This window comes from Chiloscyllium punctatum, chromosome 49 (assembly GCF_047496795.1).
Source record: "Chiloscyllium punctatum isolate Juve2018m chromosome 49, sChiPun1.3, whole genome shotgun sequence".
NCBI lineage: Eukaryota > Metazoa > Chordata > Chondrichthyes > Orectolobiformes > Hemiscylliidae > Chiloscyllium > Chiloscyllium punctatum.
Genome location: NC_092787.1, coordinates 10,202,356 through 10,229,925, shown reverse-complemented (window position 1 = coordinate 10,229,925; position 27,570 = coordinate 10,202,356). Strand labels below are relative to the sequence as shown.

The 27,570-nt window shown below is 40.4% G+C and overlaps 1 protein-coding gene across 6 annotated transcripts in view; it reads left to right on the top strand.

The window, feature by feature from the left end:
• mapkap1 (MAPK associated protein 1) overlaps nucleotides 1-27,570 on the top strand; it is a 326,447-nt gene that overhangs the window by 174,255 nt on the left and 124,622 nt on the right. For all 6 annotated transcript variants that reach the window (XM_072565771.1, XM_072565772.1, XM_072565770.1 and 3 more), the window contains one exon: nucleotides 5,093-5,205. In XM_072565771.1, the coding sequence (XP_072421872.1) occupies nucleotides 5,093-5,205 (113 nt within the window). The remainder of the gene's footprint in view (nucleotides 1-5,092; nucleotides 5,206-27,570) is intronic.

Sequence of the window (27,570 nt, the reverse complement as noted above, 5' to 3'; positions counted from 1 at the left end):
CCTGCCCTCCCTGAAGTGGAAATGTCATTTACTGTATTTCAAATTTCCACTCTTCTCTCCCCTTCACCTGGTTTCTCTTTGACTCTTACCTTTTCTTTCTTGTCCTCTGTATCCAGACCAAGGTACAGGCTATCAACTTAATATTCACGGTGGAATGTGTTGGTGAAGTTGATGAATTGCTCAACCTCCTCGCGGGAGCAAGAGGTGGCACCAATGCAGTCATCAATGTGGCGGAGGAAGAGGTGGGGAGTGGTGCCGGTGTAATTACGGAAGATCAACTGCTCTACGTAGCCAACAAAGAGACAGGCATAGCTGGGGCCCATACGTGTGCCCATGGCTACCCCTTTGGTCTGGAGGAAGTGGGAGGATTCAAAGGAGAAATTGTTAAGGGTAAGGACCAGTTCGGCCGAACAAATGAGAGTGTCGGTGGAAGGGTATTGTTGGGGACGTCTGGAGAGGAAAAAAAATGGAGGGCTTGGAGGCCCTGGTCATGGCGGACGGAGGTGTAGAGGGATTGGATATCCATGGTGAAGATGCGTTGGGGGCCAGGGAAATGGAAGTCTTGGAGGAGGTGGAGGGCGTGGTTGGTGTCTCGAACGTATGTGGGGAGTTCCTGGACCAGGGGGGATAGGACAGTGTCGAGGTAGGTAGAGATGAGTTCAGTGGGGCACAGGCATGCTGAGACAATGGGTCGGCCAGGGTGGTCAGGCTTGTGGATCTTGGGAAGGAGGTAGAACAGGGCAGTGTGGGGTTCCTGGACTATGAGGTTGGAAGCTGTGGGTGGGAGATCTCCTGAGATGATGAGGTTCTGTATCATCTGGGAGATGATGGTTTGGTGATGGGGGGTGCGGTCATGGTTGAGGGGGCAGTAAGAAGAAGTGTCCTCGAGTTGACGTTTGGCTTCAGCGGTGTAGAGGTCAGTGCGCCAGACTACCACTGCGCCCCCTTTATCCGCTGGCTTAATGGTGAGGTTGGGATTGGAGCAGAGGGATTGGAGGGCTGCGCGTTGTGAGGGTGAGAGGTTGGAGTGGAGGCGGGAGGTAGACAGGTTGAGGCGGTTAATGTCCTGGCGGCAGTTGGAAATGAAGAGGTCGAGGGCAGGTATTCGGCCAGCGCGGGGTGTCCAGGTGGATGCAGTGTGTTGGAGGTGGGCGAAGGGGTCCTCGGAAGGTGGGCGGGAGTCCTGATTGTGAAAGTAAGCTCGGAGGTGGAGGCGACGGAAGAATTGTTCGACGTCACTGATCGTCCTCAGTGAGGGGGAGGTCTGGGGGGATGGTGAAAACTCGGCAGGGCTGGGAGCTGGGATCTGGTGTGGGTGAAGAGCTGGGAGTGGGGGCGGAACCTGTAACTGGAGTGGGTGTGATGGTGGGGGTAATGGGGGTGGAGTCATGAGCAGGGGCAGTGTTCCCCTTGGGGTTCTGGGGGGTGGGGAGAGTGACAGTGGGGTCTGTGGGGGGCATGTCAGCAGAATGCAGGTGAGTGGCGCTGGTGGGGGCGGAAGTGGTGGTGACCATGGCAGTAGGGGTGGTGGAAGTCACTGAGCATGTGGCATCAGCGATGATGTGAAGGGCAGAAGTGATGTCAGGTGTGATGCATGAGGAATTGTGAGGGGTGGAAGTGGTTGTGGGAGTGTCCATGATGGGGGCAGAAGTGACATCGTCAATCAGCGTGGGGGTGGCAGCTGCATCAGCCGCATGGCTAATGGTCGAATAGGTTCCAAGGCCAGAGGAATCTTCTGGAATGTTTTGAGGAGCGCTGGTTATGGAGGTGGGTGGATAAAGGGCTTTTGCCCGAAACGTCGATTTCGAAGCTACTTGGTTGCTGCCTGAACTGCTGTGCTCTTCCAGCACCACTAATCCAGAATCTGGTTTCCAGCATCTGTAGTCATTGTTTTTACCAACTTAATATTCATGACAAGCCCATGGACTTCTACAATTACCTACTTCCTGTAGGGACCCTGCACTCTTAGTATTTTTTTACTTTAGAAAATACAGTTGTCCATATTAGTACTTTTGCAATGTCCTCCTTTCTTTACTGAAATTCTTAACTGATCAGGAGAGGGACAGCATGGTGGTTCAGTGGTTAGCAGTACTGCCTCACCGCGCCAGAGACCTGGGTTTGATTCCAACCGCTGGCAACTGTCTTTTGGAGTTTGTGCGTTCGTCCCCTGTCTCTGTGGTTTCGTCCCACAGTCCAAAGTTGTGCAGGTTAGGTGGATTGGGCGTGCTTAATTGCCCCATATTGTCCAGGAATGTGCTGACTATTTGGATTAGCCATGTGAAACTCAGGGCTGCAAGGTTGGGGTTGGGTGGTTCTGTGTGTGATCCTCTTCAGAGGGTCAGTGTGTACACTCAAGGGGAGGTCATGCCTGACAAATCTGCTAGCATTCTTTTGAAGAAATAATGAGCAGGTTAGACCAAGGAGAGCCATTGGATATTATCTGCTTGGACTTAAGAAGACCTTTGACAAGATGCTGCACAGGAGGCTACTCAGTAAGGTAAGGGCCCATGATGTCAGAGGCAAGGTGCTGGCATGGATAGATGCTTGGCTGTCTGGCAGAAAGCATAGAGTGGGGAGAAAAGAGTCCTTCTCAGGATGGCCGCTGGTGACAAATCGTGTTCTGCAAGACTCCGTGTTGGGTCCACAACTTTTCACTTTATATATTAAAGATCTAGACGAAGGAACTGAGGGGATTCTGGCTACGTTGCAGATGATAAAAAAATAGGTAGAGGGACAGGTAGCATTGAGGAGGCAGGGAAGCTGCAGAAGCATTTGGGTAAGGAGAGTTGTCAAAAAAGTGGCAGATGGAGAACAACATGGGAAAGCGTGAGGTAATGCACTTAGGAAGAATAGAGGCATGGACTATTTTCTAAATGGGGAGAAAATTTAGAAATCTGAAGTGCAAAGAGACTTGGGAGTTCTAGTCCAGGATTCTGTCAAGGTGAACTTGCAGATTGAGTCAGTAGTTAAGAAGGCAAATGCAATGATGGCATTTATTTTGCAAGGACTTGAATATAAAAGCAGAGATATTCTTCTGAGGCTCTATAGAGCTCTGGTCTGATCACATTTGATGTATTGTGCACAGTTTTGGACCTTGTATCTCAGGAAAGATGTACTGGCTCTGGTGTGTGTTGAGAGGAGGTTCATGAGAATGGTCCTAGGAATGAAAAGCTGAACATATGAGGGTTGTTTGAGCATTCTGGGTTTATACTTCATGGAGTTTAGAAGGATGAGGGAGATCTATTTGAAACATACAGAAAAGTAAATCTCCTGGGCAGAGTGGATTTTGGGAAGATAATTTCATTGGTAGGAGAGTCTAGGACTTGAGGGCATAGCCTTAGAGTAAAGGGAATACCTTTTAGAATGGAGATAAAGAGAAACCTCTTCAGCTAAAGAGTGGTGAATCTATGGAATTCATTGCCACAGAGACTGTGGAGGCCAGATCATTGTGTATATTTCAGACTGAGATGGATAGGTTCTTGAGTATCATGGGTTACGAGGAGAAAGCAGGAGAATGGGGTTGAGAAACCTATCAGCCATGATTGAATGGCAGAGTAGACCTGATGAATAGCCTAATTTCTGTTCCTATGCCTTGTGGACCTGATGGCCTCCTTTCACGCTGTAGGGATTCTGTGTTTTCTTTGATATTTTTCAAGTGGAGTTGTGGATCTTGGAATTCGTGGATATTCGGTCATTGAGCCTCTGGGTAGTATGGGCATTGCGTGATGTGGGGACCGTATGGAAGGTGGAGTCAATGTAGAATATTAGCCCTGATCTTTGTTCATACCAAAGCAGGCTTGAGGGGTCAATTGACCATCATCTCCTGTTCCCTGAAGAAGGGCTTATGCCCAAAACGTCAATTCTCCTGCTCCTTGGATGCTGCCTGGCCTGCTGTGTTTTTCCAGCACCACATTTTTCAACTCTGGTACTCCAGCATCTGCAGTCCTCACTTTCTCCTAGTTCATCTTCTCCTGTTCCTTGTCTTATTTCTATAGTCCGTTAAAGCAATAGTGGCCACAAACATTTGGTTTATGATCTTGATTTTGATCATTAGATGCGTTAGCTAGACTTTTAAATGCAAAAAGTATTGGTAGCACCTGCAAGGTATGAATATATGTCCAAGGTCTCTAACACTCCGCTCTTACATGGCATACATCATATTTCTGAACAGGTGATGAACAGTGTTTTTTAGAGACCTTTTCTTGGGCTCTATGTCCTGGAACCTGAAATTTACACTTAATATGATTGAATTCTAATTGTAGCCTGGGCCTGTTGGATCTCACTGACAGAACGTGCATCACCAGAGTGCTGAAGAAGCTATGCTGGTTTCAAATTTTCTCTCGTCTGTCACTGCTCGAATGAGATCCAGCTCAGCATCTCTTCGTGAAATATTTTAAAAATTAACATCTTAAACGTGTTGGTCACATACCACCTTTTGTGTCTTCATAACTCAACCAGTACTTGCTGTTGGTACTGTTACTGAAAACTTTCTCTGAACTCTAGATTTATGAGAATTGTTCCGGAGATCGGGAACTTCAGCTAGACGGGTTGGTGATGTTACAATTGATTTCCTTGCAGAAGAAAGCATTGAGAGGGGGATTGGTCATCCTTTAAATCATGACAATCTGGACAGAGTAGGTGGGAGCAGCAGTTCCCATTGGTACAAGGATTGAGGAGAGGACATAGATTTAAGGTAATTAGAAAAGAAAAGCCTTAGATGCATGGCAAGAAACTCATTTGATTCCATGAGTGGTTAAGATTTGAAATAGACTGTCTAAAATTGTGGCAGAGGCATATTCAGGAAAAGGAAGAATGTGCTCGCCTATGAGGAAAGTGATACGAGACCAATTGCACAATCGGAGAGCGGACATACACACAACGGGCCAAATGGTGACCTCTTATATTGTGGCCGTTCTTTGATTCCGTAATAAGTATGTTCTCTATAAAAAACAAATATTGCTAACTGTTTCGATCTATTGTTTTAATCCAGATGTAGCTTTTTAAGTACAATCAATGTAATGTAGAAATTAATAAACTTCCACATTTTGTTCAGCTGACTTAGAGTTGATTTATTATTCCTCTCTTATTTCAGTAATGCACCACAGAGTGGATTTTCTCTTATTCAAGTTGACAGTATGAATGTCACCATGAAGGAGATTCTGCAGAAGGCTTTAAAAAGAAGAAAAGGTTCACAAAAGGCTGCAGGTAAAAATGAGAAACCGTGAATTTTAAGGTCGTTAATTTGAGTTGTGGTCCATGTGGTGATTTAGTGTACGTCGATGTCATGCAACTCGAGACGTTCATGTATGTGCTTTTACAAATTTTGGTACACTTGGGTTCTTTAAACTTTAAACTTAAAACTACTATTCCCGTTTTTAACATTTTGTTTGCTCAGAGAATCAGAATCTTCTGTTCATTGAGCTGTCCAGATTTATACATTTTCACCTAATATACCAATGCTGAAAATCTGTGATCCAGTTATCAGAAATATCAATTCAAATCTACAAAGCAAAATCACAAAACCTAAAGTAGTTCACACCAAATAGTGCTGATGCAATTTTGCATAAAAGTTTATAAAAAGGCGTTGCCTGTTTTCATCATAAGTTCTCCTCCCCTTACTTGCAACCGAAGATTATTTCAATTTCATTGCATTCCGTTTCTCCTATTTTTACACTTTTAGGTTTTCTGTCCCCCACTGTTTTCTTTGCTGTCGGTTTTTCTTTTCACATTGGGAGAAACTTTTATGAAGGGATTGTCATGTGATTTACTAAAACCAAAAACTACTTGTTCAGTTGGTGAAAGCCTGAAGGTTAACATCTGTGTCAAACAGGTTGGCGAAGGGATGATTCTAGTCATTGCTGACCCTTGAAGGGAAAGTGTATTTCAACAAATAAACTTTGATTTGCTTTGTTTTTACTTTTTCTTTCTGTTTTAAATATCTGTAAGAAAAATATGTCAGGAACCATTGTTGTAGATTTGATGCAAGGGAATACCGTTACTGGGTGCAATTTCAAAGAATTTGTTTTAGTAAAACAGATGTATCTATTTTCATGAGACTTAATCTCAATATGTACAACATTATTCCCCTCCAGTCTGTCATCTTCATGTCATTCCCCTGCCTGTCATAAAAACACAGCATTATTTTATCTCGCCCTACAAACATCCAAGGTATTCATACAACTTTGTTTTTGGTCTCATGGTCATCTCCAATTTTAATTAGATCACCGTGGCTTCACTTGCCAGGAACCAAAGCTGAGAGCATTCCTTTCTTAACTTCATAACCTCATTGCCTCTCTTAACTCTCCTTTCCTCCATTACTACATTCCTTAAAAGCTAGTTATTTAACTAAGCTTGATATCCTCATAATATCGTAATACCTTATTATTTCCTGATTTGGTTCAGTGTCAAATTTAAATTCTAAATCCTATTATGAATGTCCTCTTCAATTGTTTAAATACATTAAATCATTATGTAAATGAAAGTTCTTGTTGAATGTCAGAAAGCTAGTCAATCATAAGGAATCACAACTATAGCAGTAGCAACCTGTATAATGCCTTTATGCAATGTCTTTGATGTGGTAAATTGTCTTGTGGTACTTCTAATGACAAAAAACTGACCCTGAGAAGATGATACTAAGGTGGATAACTAAAAGCTCAATTATGGAAATTGCTTCAAAGAAGCACTTTGTCTCCGTTTAGAGATGGTGATGTTTGTGGAGGAATTCCATAGCTTGATGCCCGTTCCAACTGTCGGCATAGCCATCAATATTGGGATAAAGGGAGAGATAAATACCTGGCATAAGATTGAAGGACTGCAGAAATCTTGGATGGTTATGGAGCTGAAGGAGGATACAGTAAAACCACAGAGGAAGTTGAACAGAAGAATGAGGATGTTTAAGTGTTGACGAATAAGGAGACAATGTAGGTTAGCAAGTACAGATGTGTTGAATGGGACTTGGTGTAGGTTTGAATATGGGGCGCAGAGCTTGGTGAGCTCAGATTATGGTTGGTGGAAGATGGGATGCCAGTCAGAGAAGCATTGGTATTGATCTGTGGACTTCAAGATGGATGCTGCTACTAAAGTGGGGACCAGAAGCTGAGCTTTGAGTCGAATAAATTGCTGAGGTTGTGAGTAGTGTGATTGATACTTCGTTCAGTTAGAGGAAAGAATTGTATGCAATATCAGAATGTTTGCCAAAAAAGGAAGCTTGGTAATCAACACTGTAGTTGAAACAGAGTTTAGAGAATACGTGTTATGCCAAAGAACATGAAGTCTAAACCTGTTCTCAGCCAATCTTTACATGAGCTTTCCACTGGATAGGTGCTGAGTACTCAGAAGTACTATTTCCTTTTGTCTCTCCACTTCTAGCTCAAAGTCTACAGCAATAATATCCTAGTTAAGGTCAACTAACTCGATGGTCTGATCGCCATTACAGAAGCGTTGCTGAATGGAGGCCAGAACTGGGAACTGAATATTCTAAGATATTTGTCGTTTAGTAAGGACACACAAGGAAAATCAGCTGGATACGAAAGGGATGTGATCAATACATTGGTAAGGGAGGATCTCAGATTGGAAATAAAATGTGAAATCTGTTTCACTGGAACTAAGAAACAGAAGACATTGGGAGGTTGGTTATTTATAGGCCACAAGCAATAATTGTAGCAGCGCTGAACATGGTATAAATCAGAACTTGAGAGAAGCTGGTAGCATAGGCAGTAATCATGGGTAAATTCAGTCAGACTACAGATTGGACGAACAAATTGAGTACTAAAGCTGTCGAGGATGAGTTTCTGGAGTATGTTAGGGATGGTTTTATTGAGCTATAGAGGTCATGCGAGAGGATCAAGTGTTATGTAATGATAAAAAAAATTAACAATCTTGTAAAGGGATGAGTGACAACAGAATAGCAGAATTTTACTTAGTATTTGGAAGCAAGGAGTTAAATTTGAATAAAGGTAATTATGAAGGCACAAATTGGCTAGTGGTGTGGGCAAATACATTAAGGCCTGTCTGTATATAGGTAACATTTAGTCTTTTAAAGAGCTATTATATGACTTGCAACAGCTATGTACTCCTTCAAGGTGCAAAAACATAAAGGCAATTACAATGTGGATTGCAAAGGAAATTCAGGATTTTGTAATATTTTAAAAAAAAGAGTATAAAATGTTGCCAGAAATAGCAGTAATTCTGAAGATTGGGAGGTTTATAGAATACAACAAAAGAGGATTAAGAAACTGATAGTGAAAGGGAGAATAAAATATGAATCCAATCAAGCAAAAAAAAACTTAAAATGGACTGCAAAAAGTGTTCTTAGTATTTAAAAAGCAAATGTTGGCTAAATATTAATGTAGATCCAAAATAGCCAGTGTCAGGAAAATTTATAATGTGGAATAGAGAAATGGTAGGAAAGCCAAATGATTACTTTGTCTGTTTTCATTGAGGAGCACACCAGAAAACTTGCAAAACTAGAGATTCAAGTAGTTAATGATGGTGAGGAATTGAAAGAAATTAGAACGAGTAAGAAGGTGGCAGTAGAGAAGTCAGTGGGGCTAAAAGTTGATCAGTCTTTCAGACCTGATGGTCTATATCTCAGTGTTGAAGGAGATGGCTATAGAGGTAGATGATGCACTGATAATTAACTTCCAAAATTCCTTAGATTCTGTAATGATTCCAGTGGATTTGAAGGTAATGAATACCATGCACTACTAAAAAGGGAGCAAAAGAGAAAACAACTACAGACTTGTTAATCATATATCAGTAGTAGGGGAAATGGATTAGATAAATAGACACTCGATAAATGATGATCTCATTTGGCATAGTCAGTATGGAGATATTTGCTCATCAGCTTGTTCAGAGGTGTTATTACACCTCTGGGGTCGGTGGGACTTGAATCCAAGCCTCCTGGCTCAAAGGTAGGGACATTGTCAATGCATCAGATGATCCCTTGTAGATGGCATGGATTTGAGAGTGGCGAATCACGTTTAATAAGTTTGTTGAAGTTTTTTTGATTCAACAAAATTAATGAAAGGTTGATGGAAATTGTATACTTAGATTTTAAGAAGGTCTTTGATAAAGTTCCCCACAGGAGACTGGTTTGAAAAAAAGTTAAATGCATGAAATAAGTGGTAATGTATTGGCATGGATTAATAATTGACTGACAAATGCAAAACAGTAGGAATAAATGGATCATTCTCATGTTGTCAAGCTGAGAGTTGTGGAATACTGCAAGGATGAGTATTTGGGCCCCAGTTCACTGTATGCAACAATGATTTGGAAGTAGAGACCAAATGAATTTTTTCCAAATTTGTAGATGATATAAGCTAAGTGGGAATGTGTGTCAAGAGAAGGATGTAAAGCAGCTTCATAAGAATTTGGACAGGTGAAGGAATGGGCAAGAACTCAATAGATCAAATATCGAGTGGAAAAATGAGGTTGTCCACTTTTATTTGAGAAATAGATGTGCAGTACATTTCTAAGTGGTAAAAGATTGGAAAGTACAGAAGTACAAAGAGACCTAAGTGTCCTCGTCAACAAGTCACTGGCATTTCGATACACTAAACCTTCAGGAAGACTAATGAAATATTAGCCTTTCTTGCAAGAGGATTTGAATACAGAAGTAGTGAAGTCTTGTTTCAGATGTTTAAGCAGCTTGATTACCCCACACCTGGAGTACTGTGTGCAATTTTAGTCTCTCATTATTGCCAGAGCAAGAGTGCATCAAAGGTTCACCAGACATGTTCACAGGATAGCTGGACTGTGCTTTTGAAAAGAGGTTAGGCAAACTGTATTCTCCAGAGTTTCAAAGAATGAGAGGTAATCTCATGGAAACTTACAAAATGCTTCCAGAGATAGACCAAGTAGATGCAGATAAAATGTTTTCCCTGTTTGGGAAGTCTAGAATCGGAGGCACAATTTAAAAATAAGGGGGATGCTACTTTGTCTGACATATGGAGAATTTTCTTTGCTTAGAGAGTTTGGAATTCTCCACCATATTCATCTTGGAAGCTCCGTCTTTGAGTATGGTAAGGCAGAGATTGACTGATGACCAGTGGTGTACAGGATAATGGCAGGTGAAAGGCATTAAAATTTTCAATTAGCCAAGGTTCTATTGAATGACAAGTCTGTCTCAATGAGCCACTCTGTTCCTATCTTACGAAACCAGGAAAAACTGAACGAACAGACTGACAATTGACCCTGAGACCTTCTCTGCCTAGTAGCTTAATGTCTTCTGATATGTAACCAACAAATGTACATGGGATTTAAGACTTTCAAATTCTGAATATTTCCTGGAGAATAAAGAATAGAAGAGTTTGTGATTGCTTGTTAGTAATGGGTTAATAGTTACAGAATAACAAAGGGGAAAATTGAAGTTTTTTTTTTCCAAGTCATCAAATGCTTTACCACAGGCTAATGCTGAGGCAGTGATTGTAGCATTGAAAGGAAATTGGGTAAATGTTTGGAAGGGAAGGATATAAAATTCTATGAGAAAAGGAGGAGGGAAATTAGGTTAGATTTGGCAATCTTGATGTAAGATCTAACAGATGCGGCAGACACAATATGTGCTATTAATCTATAACTCTCTACTGGACTGGTACTGTAACACTGCCATTTAAGAGTTTTTCTGGCAGTACCAGTGGTGCAGGTACAGTTACTATTTAGTGCTTAGTAATTCAGATCCATTACCAATGATGACTGCTGCAAAATGGGAAAATAATCTTGAAGTTGGGATAATGGGAGCAAGAATGTAATAAGCCTCTAATGAAGCTATCTGGGAAATAGATAGGTTCGTTAGAAAACTGGTTCCATTTTAGCATTAATAATGGCCCACCAATAGATTCCAAACAGTGACTGTAATACTGTGAAATTAGAGTCTCATTCATTGTGCTGTGATCTTCAGTTCACATTTGAAAGTAAATGTAAAATTGGGGAAAATGATTCATTTTTTGTTTGAAAGATCTTCCAAGCTGTTCTGCAGATCATTTATGGATGTATTTAAAAAGGCAAACTAGCTTGCTCTGACATCCATCAAGGGGATTCCAATAGACCATGTCTACAAGCTGGCATTGTTGGTGGCATAGTTGGTTCATTCAAGACTAATTGGTATCTTCCTCTTTTAAAAAAAAAACCCACTACAAAAGTGTAATCCCTGCAGAGAATTTACAAAGACTTATTAAAATCTCTGTGGGGACTGAGTTTAAAAGACCACTCCTGATTGGTCTGGAAACATACCAACTGCAGTGTTATTAGTGCTCGCTAGTGGATGCATTCCATGGGGATCCCCTAGTCAATGTCATTGGAGCATGTCGGCTTGACTTTTTAATGCAGCAGATGGATAGCCTTCAGGGTCGTATGTTAGCACTTGAAAACATGAACTTTGAATTAAGACTTTTATTAAAAATAAAGATTTGTGCAGCATCTAAAATGTTGCTTTGAACTGCTTTAGCCTTTTTGGTGTGTAATCCAGAATTTAGTGAATGTTTTAAAATATGTACCTCTATTCATAGTCCTAATTTCAATATGAAGTAGTAAATCTCATCAGCTGCTCAAAATGTAAAACTATCCAGTTATAAACAGCCTGCTGCATGTGTTTTTAAGCTTCTGTCATAAATTGCAGTTTTTAAATTCTGTATATCGGTGAAGTTCCAAGTGAAGCACTTCTACCCCTTCGGTTGAATATCTAAAACTTACATATCCATTCTTGATTGAGTTAATAATTCCTGATATATTTACATTTGTCTGTTTTAAAAACAAGCAGAGTTTTGTACTAAAGGGGTTAACATTGATATCTCATCCACACAATATGAGCAGAACGTAGAGACATTTCCAGCATTTTTAAAAGTCTTTCCTGAAATACAATCTGTCAAACATTTAATTAACTATCTGGGGATGAAATGTGAAGTTTTATTAAAACTTTGAATAGATAAAGTCGGAAAGGACATGGATGAGCTGTCTCAAGGCCATATTCCGTGGGACCGATAGGAGTTGTAAAAAGAAAATGGCAGAGGAGCATTTAACAACTGAAATCTGATTCACATAAAAAGCTGGTGGGGTGGTTGTGGATCAAACCTGCTAGCGTCTGCAAGCAATTTGGCCACTTGCCAAGAGCCAATGTTCACCCTCAGCTGTGGCATTACAGTCCAGATGTGCCAACTGCACGTTCTGATTTTGCCAGCTGACTGCACCGTTTGATAACCAGCTCTCTGGATGCCCATCACTGGCCGCAGAGATAGAATTAAATGATGATGATCTTCCCAAAAGTTGCAGGAGGAAGCAATGCATATAAATCTTGATTTCATCTCAGCATGAGAAGTCTTTATCCATCATCACTCATAATGAACAAGTCGTTAGCTTCGATGAATGGTTCTGTGTTTTTGAGAGCTGCTTTTGTTCGCTTTTTGGGTGACTTTATGCATTCTGGGGGTCACATTATCTCACTAGCAAGGGAGAGATTAGTTCATCGTGCCAGGGTAATATTTAAACAGTTTTTGCCTACATTAGAGAGCTCTCAGCTATGACCAGAAAAACATTACTTAACCTGTGCATTTCAATCCACTTCAAAATTTCAGTTTTTTTTTATTTGCTGGCTACTATTTCTGGAATTGTAGTACATCACAAATAGCTTTAGTGGCTACAGAAAGCACGTGAAGCCATTTTTTAGTAAGTTCTGCATTCTGCTATACCTATTAAATTAAATATAAATACTACATCTCATATAGAAATTATTCCTTATTTTAAAAAAAATTGACTAATGCTAATTCTGATATGTGATGAAAGCACTGGTAACATTTTTCAAGAGCAAAGTCAGATGGATTAATGAAAAGATTTCATTTTTGTTTTTAAAAGTATAATTTGTATCTAGTGACAATAATTGTCTCAATATATTGCCACATCAGCGGACGAATGACTCCTCTTGTTTATCAATACGTTTGATCAATGCCTCGTGTGCATCACAGAACTGAAAAGCAAACAGTCGTTTCAAAAGATTTTGCATCCTTGCAAATAAAATGCATAAGTTCCAGATTAGACTATGATGTCAACATGCTGTTAAATCAGGAGAGAAACAAACTTGATGAGGATAGCTTTGAAACTTCTGATCTCAAATGACTTATTGTTGACTTGTTAAGATCTTTACAAAAGTCATTTAAGCACTAATAAAAAAATCAAATCAGAGTGCAGCCACAGTGCCCCTACTCCTGGCTCAGAAAGCCCAGGATCAAATCCCACTTGCTTCAGAGATGTCATAACATCTTTGGGCAGACTAATTTAAAAAAAATAGAAAAATCAAATCAGTAAGTCACATTCATGCTAAGTTTCATCAGTCCAGGCAAACAGAAGTGTGAAACCAGCGGTTTTTAACAATAAAGTGTGTTTTCTGTCATAGAAATGAAATATGGGTTTTTCAATGCCCTTCAGTTGAAAGAAAACAATGAAGTATGCAAAAAGTGATATCAAGTGTAGAAAATATTGTAAATCCCTACTGAGTCATCTAAAAATAAGAGTTTCTTCAGTTTAAGTACTTAAACTAGTTAAAGTCTTTTTACAAAAATGCATACTGGTATTATAAATCTACTAAAATGCTTCATCTGAGCTGAGTCACCTGCATACATTACACGCATGAAAAAAATGCCAAATGTTATTGGCGTGAGATATGTTATAGGCTGAAAAATCATTGTGCTTAATTAAACTGTTGAACGTTCTGTGGTTTCAAAGTTTTCTTTTGTGCTTTTGGTAATCGAGAATACTTTAGCCCATTGTCAGGAACGTTTCTCGACTCTACTGCACTGATCTCTGGTTAACAAAATGAATTTGTTCACTTTGTCTTACCTGTAATGAAGGGGACATTTTCTTTCTTGTTTCTTATGTGTTTGAATGCACTTAATTGCAATACAATTCCAAGTAACAGATGGCAGATCTGTTTTGGTAAAATAACTTATAAATTTTGTGTGTACATTTAATTGGTTAAATAGCCTATGATTGTCTCAGTAAAATTTTCATCTCGTTGCCAGCTTTTAAATACCTGTCAATACTCTGTGTCACTGAACTTTCTGCAGAAGCAAATTATTGCAGATGCTGGAATCTGTACTGAACACAACAACTGCTGGAGATCGCAGCACGTCAGGCAGCATCCACAGAGATAGAGCAAGCTAATGTTTTCAGCTAGATGACTCTTCATCGGAGCTGCTGTGAATTATGGAAGGGGCAGCACTTGGGCTATCACGTCAACTCTGATGAAGAGTCATCTAGACTAGAAACATTATCTTGCTGGCGCTCCATGGATCTCCCTAACCCACTGTGATCTTCAGCATTTGTTGTTTTCAGAATTTTCTGCCTCCGAGTTTGTGTATATAGGAGCTAAGTTTCATTAAAAATATTAATAAGTTTGGGATTCTGCTAATTAACGTTTTCTAAGAAGCGATAATAGCATTTGTTGTAAATTGTAATTGACTATATCAGACTGCCTTATTTAAAAATATTTTAATTGCTGGCCTCCAGATTATGGATTTTACTTCCTTTTCTTGACTATCAATTATTGTGACCCAGGTTTGGAACTACAAAACTTGAGGGGAAAAAGAAGGATCTAAAGTTAGGAAATTTCATTTCTTAGTCTTCAGAGTTGGTTTTGACAGCTGTCATACATATGTGCTGACATTAGAGGCATTCTATTACTTATGTATGTACATTTCCAGAAATTGCAAAATGTGGAGCTTCCTGCGAAGCGCTGCTGCCCTGTCAGTTGGAATTTATTTGGTTATTTATTGATACCAACTAAATTCCAACAGACATAATATAGCAACACTTCACAGGAGGCTCCACAGCACTGAGGATGTCACCTCAAAAGAGGACGAAACATCTGCAAACCAAATTCCCAGCTCCGTAAACATACCCACAGCAACCGCACTCAGCAGTGAAGGAGAGCAAAACTTTGAAACTGTAGGAATGCAACTAAACTCCTCCATGTCATAATACCGAATTCCAATGTTTAAAAAGTAGATTTCTGATAACTCATACACCACCTAAAAAGTTATTTCTAGCCAAATATTGATGCAAACCGGTTATAGGTGATAAATTGTTGTTGGAGATTTCAAGTACAGCAGTTTTACTCAGAATTTTACATATAAATGCAGCATTATTAGCCATATTTAGTTAAGTAGGGAATCAGTTTGTTCAGTTGGCTGATTTGCAATGCAGAGTGATACCAACAGCATTTCTCGTACTAGCTCAAATTACCATGAAGGTTCCTCTTCCCAACCTCTTCCCCTCACCTAAAGAGTAGTGACCCTCTGGTTAAACTCACTACCAGTCATGTCTCTCTAATGAGAGAGAAGCTATGTGGTCCTCTGGGACTATGGTGACTTTATTAACTTTATTAATCACATGTATATGTTCTTAATTTTTAAAGCTATAGTTACAATTAGTAAAACACTTGGAGACATAGTTTGATATCAGCAGCTCACTGATGGATTTGGGTAAGGTGGGTTAGTTATTACACTGCCTTTCCTTCAAGCAGCGGAGCCTTTGAGGAAGAACTCTTCCTTCCTGGAAGAGTGAGGCATGATTCCTCTGAAAGCAAAACAGAACATGCCTGCAAAAATTTTCAAATGTGTATTATTGCTGAGGTGTTTGATCCATTTTTTAATCCTTTGGAATCTCCATGTTGCCTCCCTTAAGGTTCATTATTTCAGATATTCAATGGTGTACTTTCAGAGGAGCCCCTGAGCATGTTTTGATTTGAATTTGAAATGAAATCAGCCTGCATATCAAATCCAGTCTGAAAACCTATCAGACATGATGTCAACAAAAGTAACTTTATTTATAAATAATGTTTAATGTGGTGAAATAGTCCAAGGTTGTTCACAGGAATAAAATTTGATGTGTCACCATGTGGAGAAATTGAGGCAGGTGACCAGAAGTTTGGCTTTAAGGAGAATCTTAAAGTAGAAATTGAGAGAATTTCAAAGTTTAGAACATTCATAGACAAAGGCAGAGCCACATTGTTCAAATAAAGTTGGGGTAGCTGCAGAGGTTAGAATTGTGGAAATACAGATACCTGTGGCTACCAACACCGAATAACTTGACGTTTGAGGAATCCAACATCTAGAAATGAAGTTTGGATTTGTTACATGACTCTTAAGATTAGAGAGGTTGGGGAGGGCAGGTTCATGCAAAGTTTTGGAAAGAAATGGATTTTAAAATGGAAGCATTGCCAGACCGAGAGCATGTATGGGCTAGTGAATAGGGATAATAGGTGAACAGGACTTTGTGTGAGTTAGGCCATGGGCAGCTGATGTTTGGAAGGTCTCAAGTTTATGAAAGATAGAATGTTGGAGTGTATTGCAGTTGTTAAATCTAGAGGTAACAAAGGTATGGGTGATGATTTTCGGAGCAGATGAACTAAAACTGAAGTGGAGTTGAACAATATTATGGGATAGGTGTAGGCGGGATAGGTGTAGGCAGCCTTGGTGTTGATGACTGGGAGTGTGTAGTTTGTAGCTGGGACTGAAGGCAATGCATACAAATTTACAGTATTTTGTTGAAGGATTACATATTGCCATCACCTCATATAAGAATGGATGTAGTAGGCTATACTGTCTGCAATGAAGAGCACGGTGCTGGCAAAGCACAGCCGGTCAGGCAGCGTCTGAGGAGCAGGAGAAGTTGACGTTTCGACCATAAGCCGTTCATCAGGAATGAGGGGGTGACCCAAGGGGCAATGAGGGGATTTGATGTTTCTGTATTTTTGTTTCAAATTACCCTGCCCAAAGATGTTATGTCATTTCTGGAGCAAGTGGGATTTGATCCTGGGCTTTCTGAGCCAGAAGTAGGGGCACTACGACTGCACTCTGAGTTGATTTTTTATTAGTGCTTAAATGACTTTTGTAAAGATCTTAAACATCCATTGCTTAACAAGTCAACAATAAGTCATTTGAGATCAGAAGTTTCAAAGCTATCCTCATCAAGTTTGTTTCTCTCCTGATTTAACAGCATGTTGACATCATAGTCTAATCTGGAGCTTATGCATTTTATTTGCAAGGATGCAAAATCTTTTGAAACGACTGTTTGCTTTTCAGTTCTGTGATGTACACGAGGCATTGATCAAATGCATTGATAAACAAGAGGAGTCATTCATCTGCTTATGTGGCAATACATTGAGACAATTATTGTCACTATATACAAATTATACTTTTAAAAACAAAAATGAAATCTTTTCATTAATCCATCTGACTTTGCTCTTGAAAAATGTTACCAGTTCTTTCATCACATATCAGAATTAGCATTAGTCAATATCTAAATTTTTTTCAAAATAAGGAATAATTTCTATATGGAATGTTGTTGTAGTAGTAGTAGTAGTATTTAATTTATTAGGTATAGCAGAATGCAGAACTTATTGGAAGAATGGCTTCACATACTTTCTGTAGCCATTAAAGCTAGTTATGATGTACTGCCGATTGCATTCCCAGCTCCCAACCCCACCCGCTCCCACCAGCTGATCTTTGACTTCAACTCGCATTTCCTTTGTTTCTGCTTGAGACAAGGTTTGCTGGTTTGATCTTGCATATGTGCAACAACTCAGAATTCACAGCCCTCTGAGGTAAAGATTTTTAGTGATTCCCAACCCTCTGATTGAAGGAAGTTCTTCGCTTTCTTGGTGTTAAATGGCCAGCTGCTTATCTGAGGGTGCCACTGAGTTCTTGACTCTCCATCGATGGGGTAAAAGCCTCTCAGCATCTCACAAATCCCAAGGAGTTGTGTTTCAGTGAGATCACCTCTCATTCTTCTAAACTTCAAAGATTTATCAGCCCATTCTGCTGAATCTCCTCTCTCAGGACAATCCTTTCATCCCAGAAATTAATCCAGTGAACCTTTGCACCATTGCTAAGGTAACTATAATTTTACTTGTCTATGGTTTTGGTCTTTGGACCTTGTCCACCAGATATACTGTACAAAATTAACGACTTCCTTTTTCGTGTGCTCCATATCTCATTTCAATATCATTAACCTTCCTGATTACTTGCTGTACCTGTATGTTAATTTCATGGTGTTGTGTACATCCAAATACCTCTGAAACCAGCATTTAACATAGTTGCTCACTCTGCAATTTTATGATCCTTTCTACCAAGGCGAGGTGGCAATATCACTAAACTAGTAATCTAGAATCCAAGTTAATCTCTCTGGGTTCGGGTCCCACAATGCAATTGGTAAAATGTCAATTCATTAAAATTTAGGCTCTTGGAGTCCAGAAAACTGTCAATTTTGGGAGATCATAACCAATGCAACCAACATCTCAAAATATCTATTCATAACAATACTGTCTCCCTTAAGTGAAAAGATTGTGCTTTGAGGTAGCATTCAAAAGGTACTAAGTCAAAAGTTTATATTGAAAATTCTTATTGTGGCAAAACTCAATTTCTCAAAAATTGTTCTTTTGTTTAACTTTCAGTTAAAATGGGTGTATCTATATAATGAATAAACACTCAAGCTAGAGTAAACCTTGTGGAATCCTATCTACCATTACCTCTTAGGAACAGTGCAAAAAGCATGATCAGTGAGAGTTCCAATTACCAGCCGTGGGTCATATATTCTTTGCTTTGAGGGGTGTACTTTGTGCATGGATTGTGCAGAAGCATCATTGTAGAAGATGTTTTTCTTCTCAGTCTTAAATTTGTTATAAGCTGGAAAACTTCTTTACACTTGTAAGTGTTAACACATTGTATTGAATCAGATTATTTTAAAACTCAAGCTTAAATTATGTTCATGGTGTTTAGTTACAATTCTGAGATTTCTTGCCCCTGCATATTTTTAAATATTCCTTCATTCTGAAGAAAAAGACAAAGAAATAATCTGGGAACTACCAATGATATAAAACAGCTATTTTATAAACAACAACATCGTCAACAGTGAAGCAGTGGGGGGTTAATGGAAGTACTGTATCATTTTAGGTAATGTGTCTAGTGCCAGAATTTTGTAAGTTTAACTAAGAAGTGAATACTGCTACCTGATTCCAGTGATCTCTTTTCTACAGCATAAGATGAATGTGCAAAGGAAGCTGTTACGGCAGATATTTAATTAGAAACAGTCACGTTGGATAAGTCCAAAGAGGCTTGTCTCAATGGACATGTTCAGATTTTTGGTTGATAGCTTTCCTGGCAGTCACGGGTGGAAAATGGTTTACCACTTAAACAGAAGTGCTTTCCTTACTTACATAGTGATAAGGAGACTAGTACGTGATGGAAAAATACAGTTGTGATCCAGACTCGGAAGAGAAGTATATGAAGATTGATGAATTGTTTTCTGTTTTTTATGTTTAGAAATATTTCTATACCTAAGCAAAATAAGACTAATTCCTAGTATTTACAAAAGCATTTTAAAACCAGTGCAGTAAAAGATCTAAAAATGTTTTTCAAGTGCTTGTTTCAAATTTTGGGTGAATGAAACGTTTAAGTGGAACATACGTAGTTGACAATGGCTAATGTGTGGTGATGCACACTGAAATCTTTAGCTTTCTATTTGAAATGGTGTTGATGACTTTCTGCTGATTCTTGCTCCGCACTCCATTTTGGAAGAGAGCGGTAAATGACAACCGTTGCACCACTCCCCCGGGGTACCTTCACAGCTAGCTGTTCGGAAATGTGCAAGTATTATCTCGACAAACTAAAGCTCTTTTCTGCCTTAAGAAACTTGCGACCTGCCTTCCACAAATATAATGTAAGGGATAAAAATTAACAATGACACATCATTGACATATTATAGAAATGAATTTAACAGTATGCAAGGAAATACTGGCATAATGCCAAGTTAGTAAAACATAATTTGGAGCAATAACAGATGTCTTCTAATTATTTTAGAACCTTTTTCAAAAGTTGATCGAAGAGATGAGGTACACTCAAATGGCTGGAGACACATCAGTTGAGCATGATTTGGGGATTTATTGGATTGCATCCACCCCAGAGAGAAAATCTGCTGGCCTTCAAAGATTTCTGTTGTCCTTAAGTCCGTTTAGAGTTTAGAAGAATGAGGGGTGATCTTATTGAACCATTAAAGATTTTGAGTTGATCCTTTATGGGTTGGATGCTGCAAAGATGTTTCTCCTAATGGGTGAATCTTGAGCTAGGGGACATTTTTAAAAACTGAGAAAGAAGTTTCTTCTCACAGAGGGTAATGAACGTCTCTACCCGAGAGTGTTGTGCATGCCAGATCCCTCAAAGTATTTAAGGAAGAGGTAGGTAGAGTTTTGAAATATCGAGGAGTCTATGAGGAGCCAGTTGGAGTGGATGAATCTTCTGTTCCTGCTTTGATTTCTTATGTTCTTTTGAGCCAGTGATTTTTTTAAAAAACCAGTTCTATTTTCCCCAACGCCCCAGCACTCTTAAAAACATTACCGTGCTGACGCTTTTGCATAGTATGAATATTTTTAAATTTGTACATCACTTGTAGCTTTTGCTGACTGGGCCAGCATTTTTTTGCCTATCCCTGATTGCTCTAAAGAAAGTGGTAACGAACTGCCTTCTTGAGCCATATGTTCAGACACGAAGGAGCCGAGTTAGAAAAGGAGTTCCAGGGAATATCATCAGTGTGTTTCACAATAATGTTTCTTGGTTTTGGTTTAGTTTAAAAGGGTAAAGGCAGAAAATATTCAGAAAGTGATACAGTATCTTTAGAGAGTGAAACAGAATTTCACAAAGATAACTACACAGACATGATGGAGGAGCTGCTCAGAGTTGATTGGGAGGGGGGGCTGAGCAAGGAAGACAGTGAAGCAACAATGGCAGGACTTTCTGAGGGTAATTTGAGAGGCACAGTAGAAATTTATCCCAAGGAAGAAGCAGCGTAGTAAGGGGAGATTGAAGCAACCATAATGACAAGGGAAATTGAGATGCACTAGTAACATCCCTACCCTTGAGCAGGAGGCCCATTTTCAAATCCCACCTGTTCCAGAAGTGTGTAATAGCGTCTCTGAACAGGTTGATTAGAAGATTTTTTTTAAAAGAAAAAAACATATAGTTGAAGATCAACGAGAAGCCAGAGGACGGGGAAGCCTTTAAAAGCCAGCAGAGGACAAATGAAAAGGCAGTATGGGACAGAAGATGCAATATCAGGGTAAGCTAGCTATTAACATAAAAGAAGACTGTAAGAATTATTTTATATATTTAAAAGTTAAGAGAGAGATGCAAGAAAAGGCATTGGACCACTTGGAAATGAGGTTGGAGAAGTAGTAACGGGGAACAAAGAAATTGCAGAGGAACTTTACGTCAGTTTTCATTGTGGAAGAAACCAGCAACACACTAGTCAAGGACAGAGGTGAGTGTAGTGACCATCACTAAGGAGAAGGTATTAGGGAAGCTGGAAGGTCTGAAGGTAGGTAGACTACAGCTCAGGGTTATGAAAGGGATAGTTGAGATTGTGGAGGCATTGTGGTGATCTTTCAGGAATCACTGGAGTCAGGGAGGGTCCCAAATAACTGGAAAACAGCTAATGTAACATCCCTGTTGAAGAAGGGAGGGGCGGTAGAAGACCGGAAGCTATAAGCTAGTTTGCTGGATCTTTGTAAAATTTGGTGTCCATTATTAAGAGATGGACCCAATGAGACTATGGAGTACTTGGAACTGCATGGTAAAATAGGGCTGAGTCAGCATGACTTTGTCAAGGTGAAGTCTTACCTGACAAATCTGTTAGGATTCTTTGGGGAGGGAATGCGGAATTTAGACAAAGGAGAGCCAGCAGGCAGGATCTATTTGGATTTTTTGGAAGGCCTTTGACAAGGTGTTATATAGGAGGTTGTTAAATAAGGTAAGAGCTAATGGCGTTCGGGGCATGGAACTGGCATGGATAGAGGATAGGCTGACTGTCTGGATGCAGAGAGTGGAGATAAAGGGGTCTTTTTCAAGATGGCAGCTGGTGACGGCGGAGTTCTGCAGGGGCCATTGTTGGGACCACAACAGTTAACAGTATGCGTTACCGATCTGGACAAAGAAACTGAGGGGATTGTTGTTAAGTTTGTAGTTGACAGAAACGTGGAGGGGCAGATTGTGTCAAGGAGGTGAGGAAGCTGCAGTAGAACTTGGACAAACCAGGAGAGTGGGCAGAAAAGTGGCAGATAAAATACAATGTGGAAAAGTGTGAGGTATTACATTCGATAGAAATGATAGAGGTGTTGACTCTTTTGTAAAAGGGCAAAGGCTTTGGAAATTTCAAGCACAAAGGGATTTATTAATCTGAATTTAGGAGTCTCTCTTCAGGTGAACAGGAGCGTTCACTTGGTGGTTAGGAAGGCTGATACAATATGAGCATTCATTTTGAGAGGGTTAGAATACAAGAGCAAGGGAGGCTGTATCAGGCTTTGGTCAGACCACATTTAGAATATTGTCAGCAGATTTGGGCCTCGTATGGAAGGAAGAATGTGCTGACTTTGGAGGGAGAATCCAGAGGAGATTCACAAGAATGATCAAGCCAAGGATGAAGGGCTTCTCATATGAGCAGCAGTTAAGGAATCTGGATCTGTACTCGATGGAGGTTAAAGGGCTAAAAGAGACTCATATTGAAACTTAGAATTCTGAGAGGTCTGGGTTGAGTGGATGAGGAGAAGCTGGTTCTGCTAGTAGGAGAGATAAGGACCCAAGGGCACAATCTCAGAGTGAAGGGACAACCCATGAGAACTGAGATGAGAAGGAATTTCTTCAGCGATGAAACCCATTGCTGCAGAAGGTTGTGGAAGCAAAGTTTTACTGAATCTCATTAATACAGAGATAGGTTCTTCATTAGTAAGAGTCATAGAGCCATACAGAATGGAAACAGACCCTTCGGTTCAACCAGTCCATGCTGACCATAATATCAAAAGAAACTGGGCCATATCCCGCCTGACATTTCTTATTTGTATACTTCTCCAACTGTATTTTAAACAATGTAACTGTACTGCATCCACCACTTCCACTGGAAATTGATTCCACACATGAACCTGTGTTTTAAAAAAAAAGTTGCTCTTGTGTCATTTTAAAATCTTTCTGCTCTCATCTGAAAAATGCCCCCTAGTCTTGAAATCCCCAACCTAGGGAAAAGGCACCTACCATTGACCTTCTCTGTACCCTTCCGGATTTTATAAACCTTAATAAAGGTCAACCCACAATCCAGTGAAAAAAGTCACAGCATCCTCTTATAACTCAAACCTATTTCTGGCAACATCCTGGGAAATGTTTTCTGAACCTGTTCCAGCTTAATATCCTCCCTGTAACATGGCGACCAGATTGACACAATATTCCAGAGGAGGCCTCACCAATGTCACATATGACCTCAACATTATGTTCCAACTCCTACACTCAAAGTCTGATCAATGAAGGCGAATGTGCTAATTGCCGCCTTAACTACCCTGTCCACATGTGATGTAAACTACAAAGAATTATGTCGTGAACCCCTACAAAACAACCAAGGGCTTGACCATTAATTGTATAAGTCCTTCCCTTGTTTGATTTTACCAAAATGCAATACCTCTCATTTATGCAAATTAAACTTTTATCTGCCACTCCTCAGCCAATTGATTAAGATCTCTTTGTAATCTTAGATAACTGTATTCACTGACTACTATACCACTAATTTTGGTGTCATCGCAAACTTACTAACCGTGCCTCCATATACTCATCTAAATCATTTATATAAGTGACAAACAAAAGTGGACCCAATGCCAGTCCCTGTGGGACACTGCTGGTAACTGGCTTCCAGGCCAAAAAACTACCCTCCCCCACTATACTTCGTTTCTTGGTCGTTAAGCCATTTTTTTTCATCCAAGCTCAAGTCTCCAAGTTCAACCTGAATCCCACATGATCTAACTTTAGAACATAGAACAGTACAGCAAAGTACAGGCACTTCAACTATCGGTGTTGTGCTGACCAGAGTGCATCTAGGAAGAATTTACAAACAGCAAAATTCACAACTGACCTTGGGAGGAACTGGTGTGGGCAAGTTCACAGCACAGGAACAGATAAGTTCATAACTTTTAACGCATAACCTTGCTGGAAGTCTACAGTAGTGAGTAGAGTAGGTTTGTTCTTGATTGTATGTTTTATTGAGATCTGTCTCTTGATTAAATTTGAAAAATATAAACCGTAAGTTAACCCGGAGCACTGCTTTTTAGAATAACAAGCCAGTGCTATTTTCAGGATCTGTAGATTGTGAAGAAGCAAAGATGGTCTTTCGTAGAGTGATATGCTCTTCTATTGGATGTAGGGGGTCAGGGAGAGTTTCCATCTTACTGATGATTATGTCTGCAGAAGTGTCTTTGGTTGCGAATCCTATCAGATCACATGGATTGGTTGGAGCGGCAGTTAGAGGCAATGAGGAACTTAAAAAAGAGCACCATGGTGTGATAGATGGCAGTTATCGGAAGAGAGAAAAGCCGCAGGTACAGTCTGGTGGATGGGGTACTGCACTACCTGCCTACCCCTCCTACCTTCCTTGGAGTTAACCCATTTCAAACAAGTATACTTTAGGGGGTGATGGATACTTTAGGGGGTCATGGGCTCCCAGGAGAATGTAACATGAACAGCGATGTTTCTGGTATCAAGACGGGCTCTAATGTAATGAGGGGTAGTCTGGCTCTAAGCAATTGATTGAGATCGGGGACTGTCGAGTCAGAGGCACAGACAGCCATTTCTGTGTCCAGCAGTGAAAACTCAGAGTGGTGTGTTGCCTCCCTGGTTCCACATCAAGGATATCTCAGAGAGGGTGCAGCATGTTCTCAAAGGGGAGCGGGACGAACCAATGACATAGGAAGGGAAGAGCATGAGATTCTGAAGGGAGAATATAGAAAGTTAGACACGCTTTTAAAAAAGAGTTCCCTGAGGGTAATAAGATATGGTGCTACGAGTGAGTGAGGGTAGGAATAGGAGGATAGAGCAGATGAATGCGTGGCTGAGGAGCTGGTGCTGGCGTGAAGGGTTCACGTTTTTGGATCATTGGAATCTCTTCTCAATTAGAAGTGACCTGTACAAGATTCCACCTGAATTAGATGGGTTCTAATAGACCGGCAATGAGATTTGCTCGATCTGCTCAGGAGAATTTAAACTAGTAAGGTGTGGGGGACCCAGGGAGAAGTGAGGAAAGAGATCAATCTGAAACTGGTACAGTTGGGAAAAGGAGTGAGTCAAACAGTCAGGGCAGGCAGGAACAAAGCAGAGAACAAGGTAGGATAAATTATACTGCATTTACTTCAGAGCAAGAGGCCTAACTGGGAAGGCAGATGAGCTCAGGGCATGGTTAGGAACATAGGACTGCAATATCATAGCAATTACAGAAATGTGGCTCAGGGATGGACAGGACTGACAGGTTAATGTTCCAGGATACAAATGCTATAGGAAAGATGGAAAGGGAGGCAAGAGAGGAGGGGAAGTGGCGTTTTTGATGAGGGATAGCATGACTATTTGGATGGAACTGAGAAACAAGAAAAGGATGATCACCGTATGGGGATTGTATTATTGACCACCCCTAATAGTTAGCGGGAAATTGAGAAACAAATTTGTAAGGAGATTTCAGTTATCTGTAAGAATAATAGGTTGGTTATGGTTGGGGATTTTAACATTCCAAACAGAGACTGGGGCTGCCGTAATGTTAAGGATTTAGATGGAGAGGAATTTTAAGTGTGTGTAAGAAAAATTCCTGAGTCAGAATGTCGATGTACCTACTAGAGGAGGTGCATACCTTGATCTCCTCTTGGGAAATAAGGCAGGGCAGGTGACTGAGGGGTCAGTGGCGGGAGCACTTTGGGGCCAGCGACCATAATTTTATTAGTTTTAAAACAGTGATGGAAAAGTTGAAGTTCTAAATTGGAGGAAAGCTAATTTTGACAGTATGAGGCAAGAACTTTCAAAAGCTGACTGGGGGCAGATGTTAAAATCTTCGAGGAGAAAGTGAGGACTGCAGATGCTGGAGATCAGAGCTGAAAATGTGTTGCTGGAAAAGTGCAGCAGGTCAGGCAGCATCCAAGGAACAGGAGAATCGACGTTTCCGGCATAAGCCGGTATTTATAGTGGATATACACTCTCAGACGACAACTCACCAGAACAAAGGACCCGATACCCAGCATGAGCAAAACTCATGTAGTGTACAAAATCCCATGCAAGGACTGCACAAAACACTACATCGGACAAACAGGAAGACAGTTAACGATCCGTATACACGAACACCAACTAGCCACGAAACGACATGACCAGCTATCCTTAGTAGCCACACACACAGACGACAAGCAGCATGAATTCGACTGGGACAACACTACCATTATAGGGCAAGCCAAACAGAGAACAGCCAGGGAATTCCTAGAGGCATGGCACTCATCCACAGATTCAATCAACAAACACATCGACCTGGACCCAATATACCGGCCACTACAGTGGAGCGCTCGAACTGACAACCGGAAGCGGCAGAGACAGGCCACTATAAATACCGGAGAAAACAACACAGAAGCGCTTCACAGGAGGCTCCCAAGCACTGAGGATGTCACCTAGACAGGGGACGAAACGTTTGCAAGACAAATTCCCAGCTCGGCGAACAGAACCACAACAACCAGGGTAAAAATGACGATCACAAGGGGGCATAATTTTAAGTTGATTGGAGGAGGGTTTAGGGGAGAATGGTGAGTGTGTGGAATGCACTGCCAGTAGTGGTTGTAGAGTCAGATACATTAAGGACATTTAAGCGATTCTTGGATAGGCACATGGATGACAGTAAAATGAAGGGTATGTCGGTTAGTTTGATCTTAGAGTAGGATAAAAGATCAGCACAACTTCGAGGGCTGAAGGACCTGTACTGTGCTGTACTGTTTTATGTTCTATATTCATATGTCAGGTATAGACTGGAGAGGTAGAGTGAATCCTTAGAAGAGTATAAAGGCAGTTGGAGTATACTTAAGAGGGAAATAAGGAGGACAAAAAGGGGACATGAAAGAGCTTTGGCAAATAGGGTTCAGGATAATCCAAAGGGTTTTTATAAATACATTAAGGACCAAAGAGAAACTAGGGAGAAAATAGGATCAAAGGTCAGCCAGGCAGCCTGTGTGTGGAGCTGCAGAGATGGGGAGATACTAAACGAGTAATTTTTATCAGTATTTACTTTGGAGAAGGACATGGAAGATGTAGAATGTGGGGAAATAGATGGTAACATCTTGAAAGAATGTCCATATTACAGAGAAGGAGGTCTTGAAACGCATAAAAGTAGATAAATCCCCAGGATCTGATCAGGTGTACCCGAGAACTCTGTGGGAAGCTCAAAGTGATTGCTGGGCCATTGCTGAGATATTTGTATCATTGATAGTCACAGGTGAGGTGGTGGAAGACTGAAGGTTGGCTAACATGGCACCATTATTTAAGAAAGGTGGTAAGGAAAAGCCAGGGAGCTGTAGACTGGTGAGCCTGACATCAGTGGTGTTCAAGTTGTTGGAGGGAATCCTGAGGACCAGGATTTGCATGTATTTGGAAAGGCAAGGACTGATTAGGGATAGTCAGCATGGCTTTGTGCATGGGAAATCATGCCTTATGAACTTGATTGAGTTTTTTGAAGAAGTAACAGAGGATTGATGAGGACAGAGAGGTA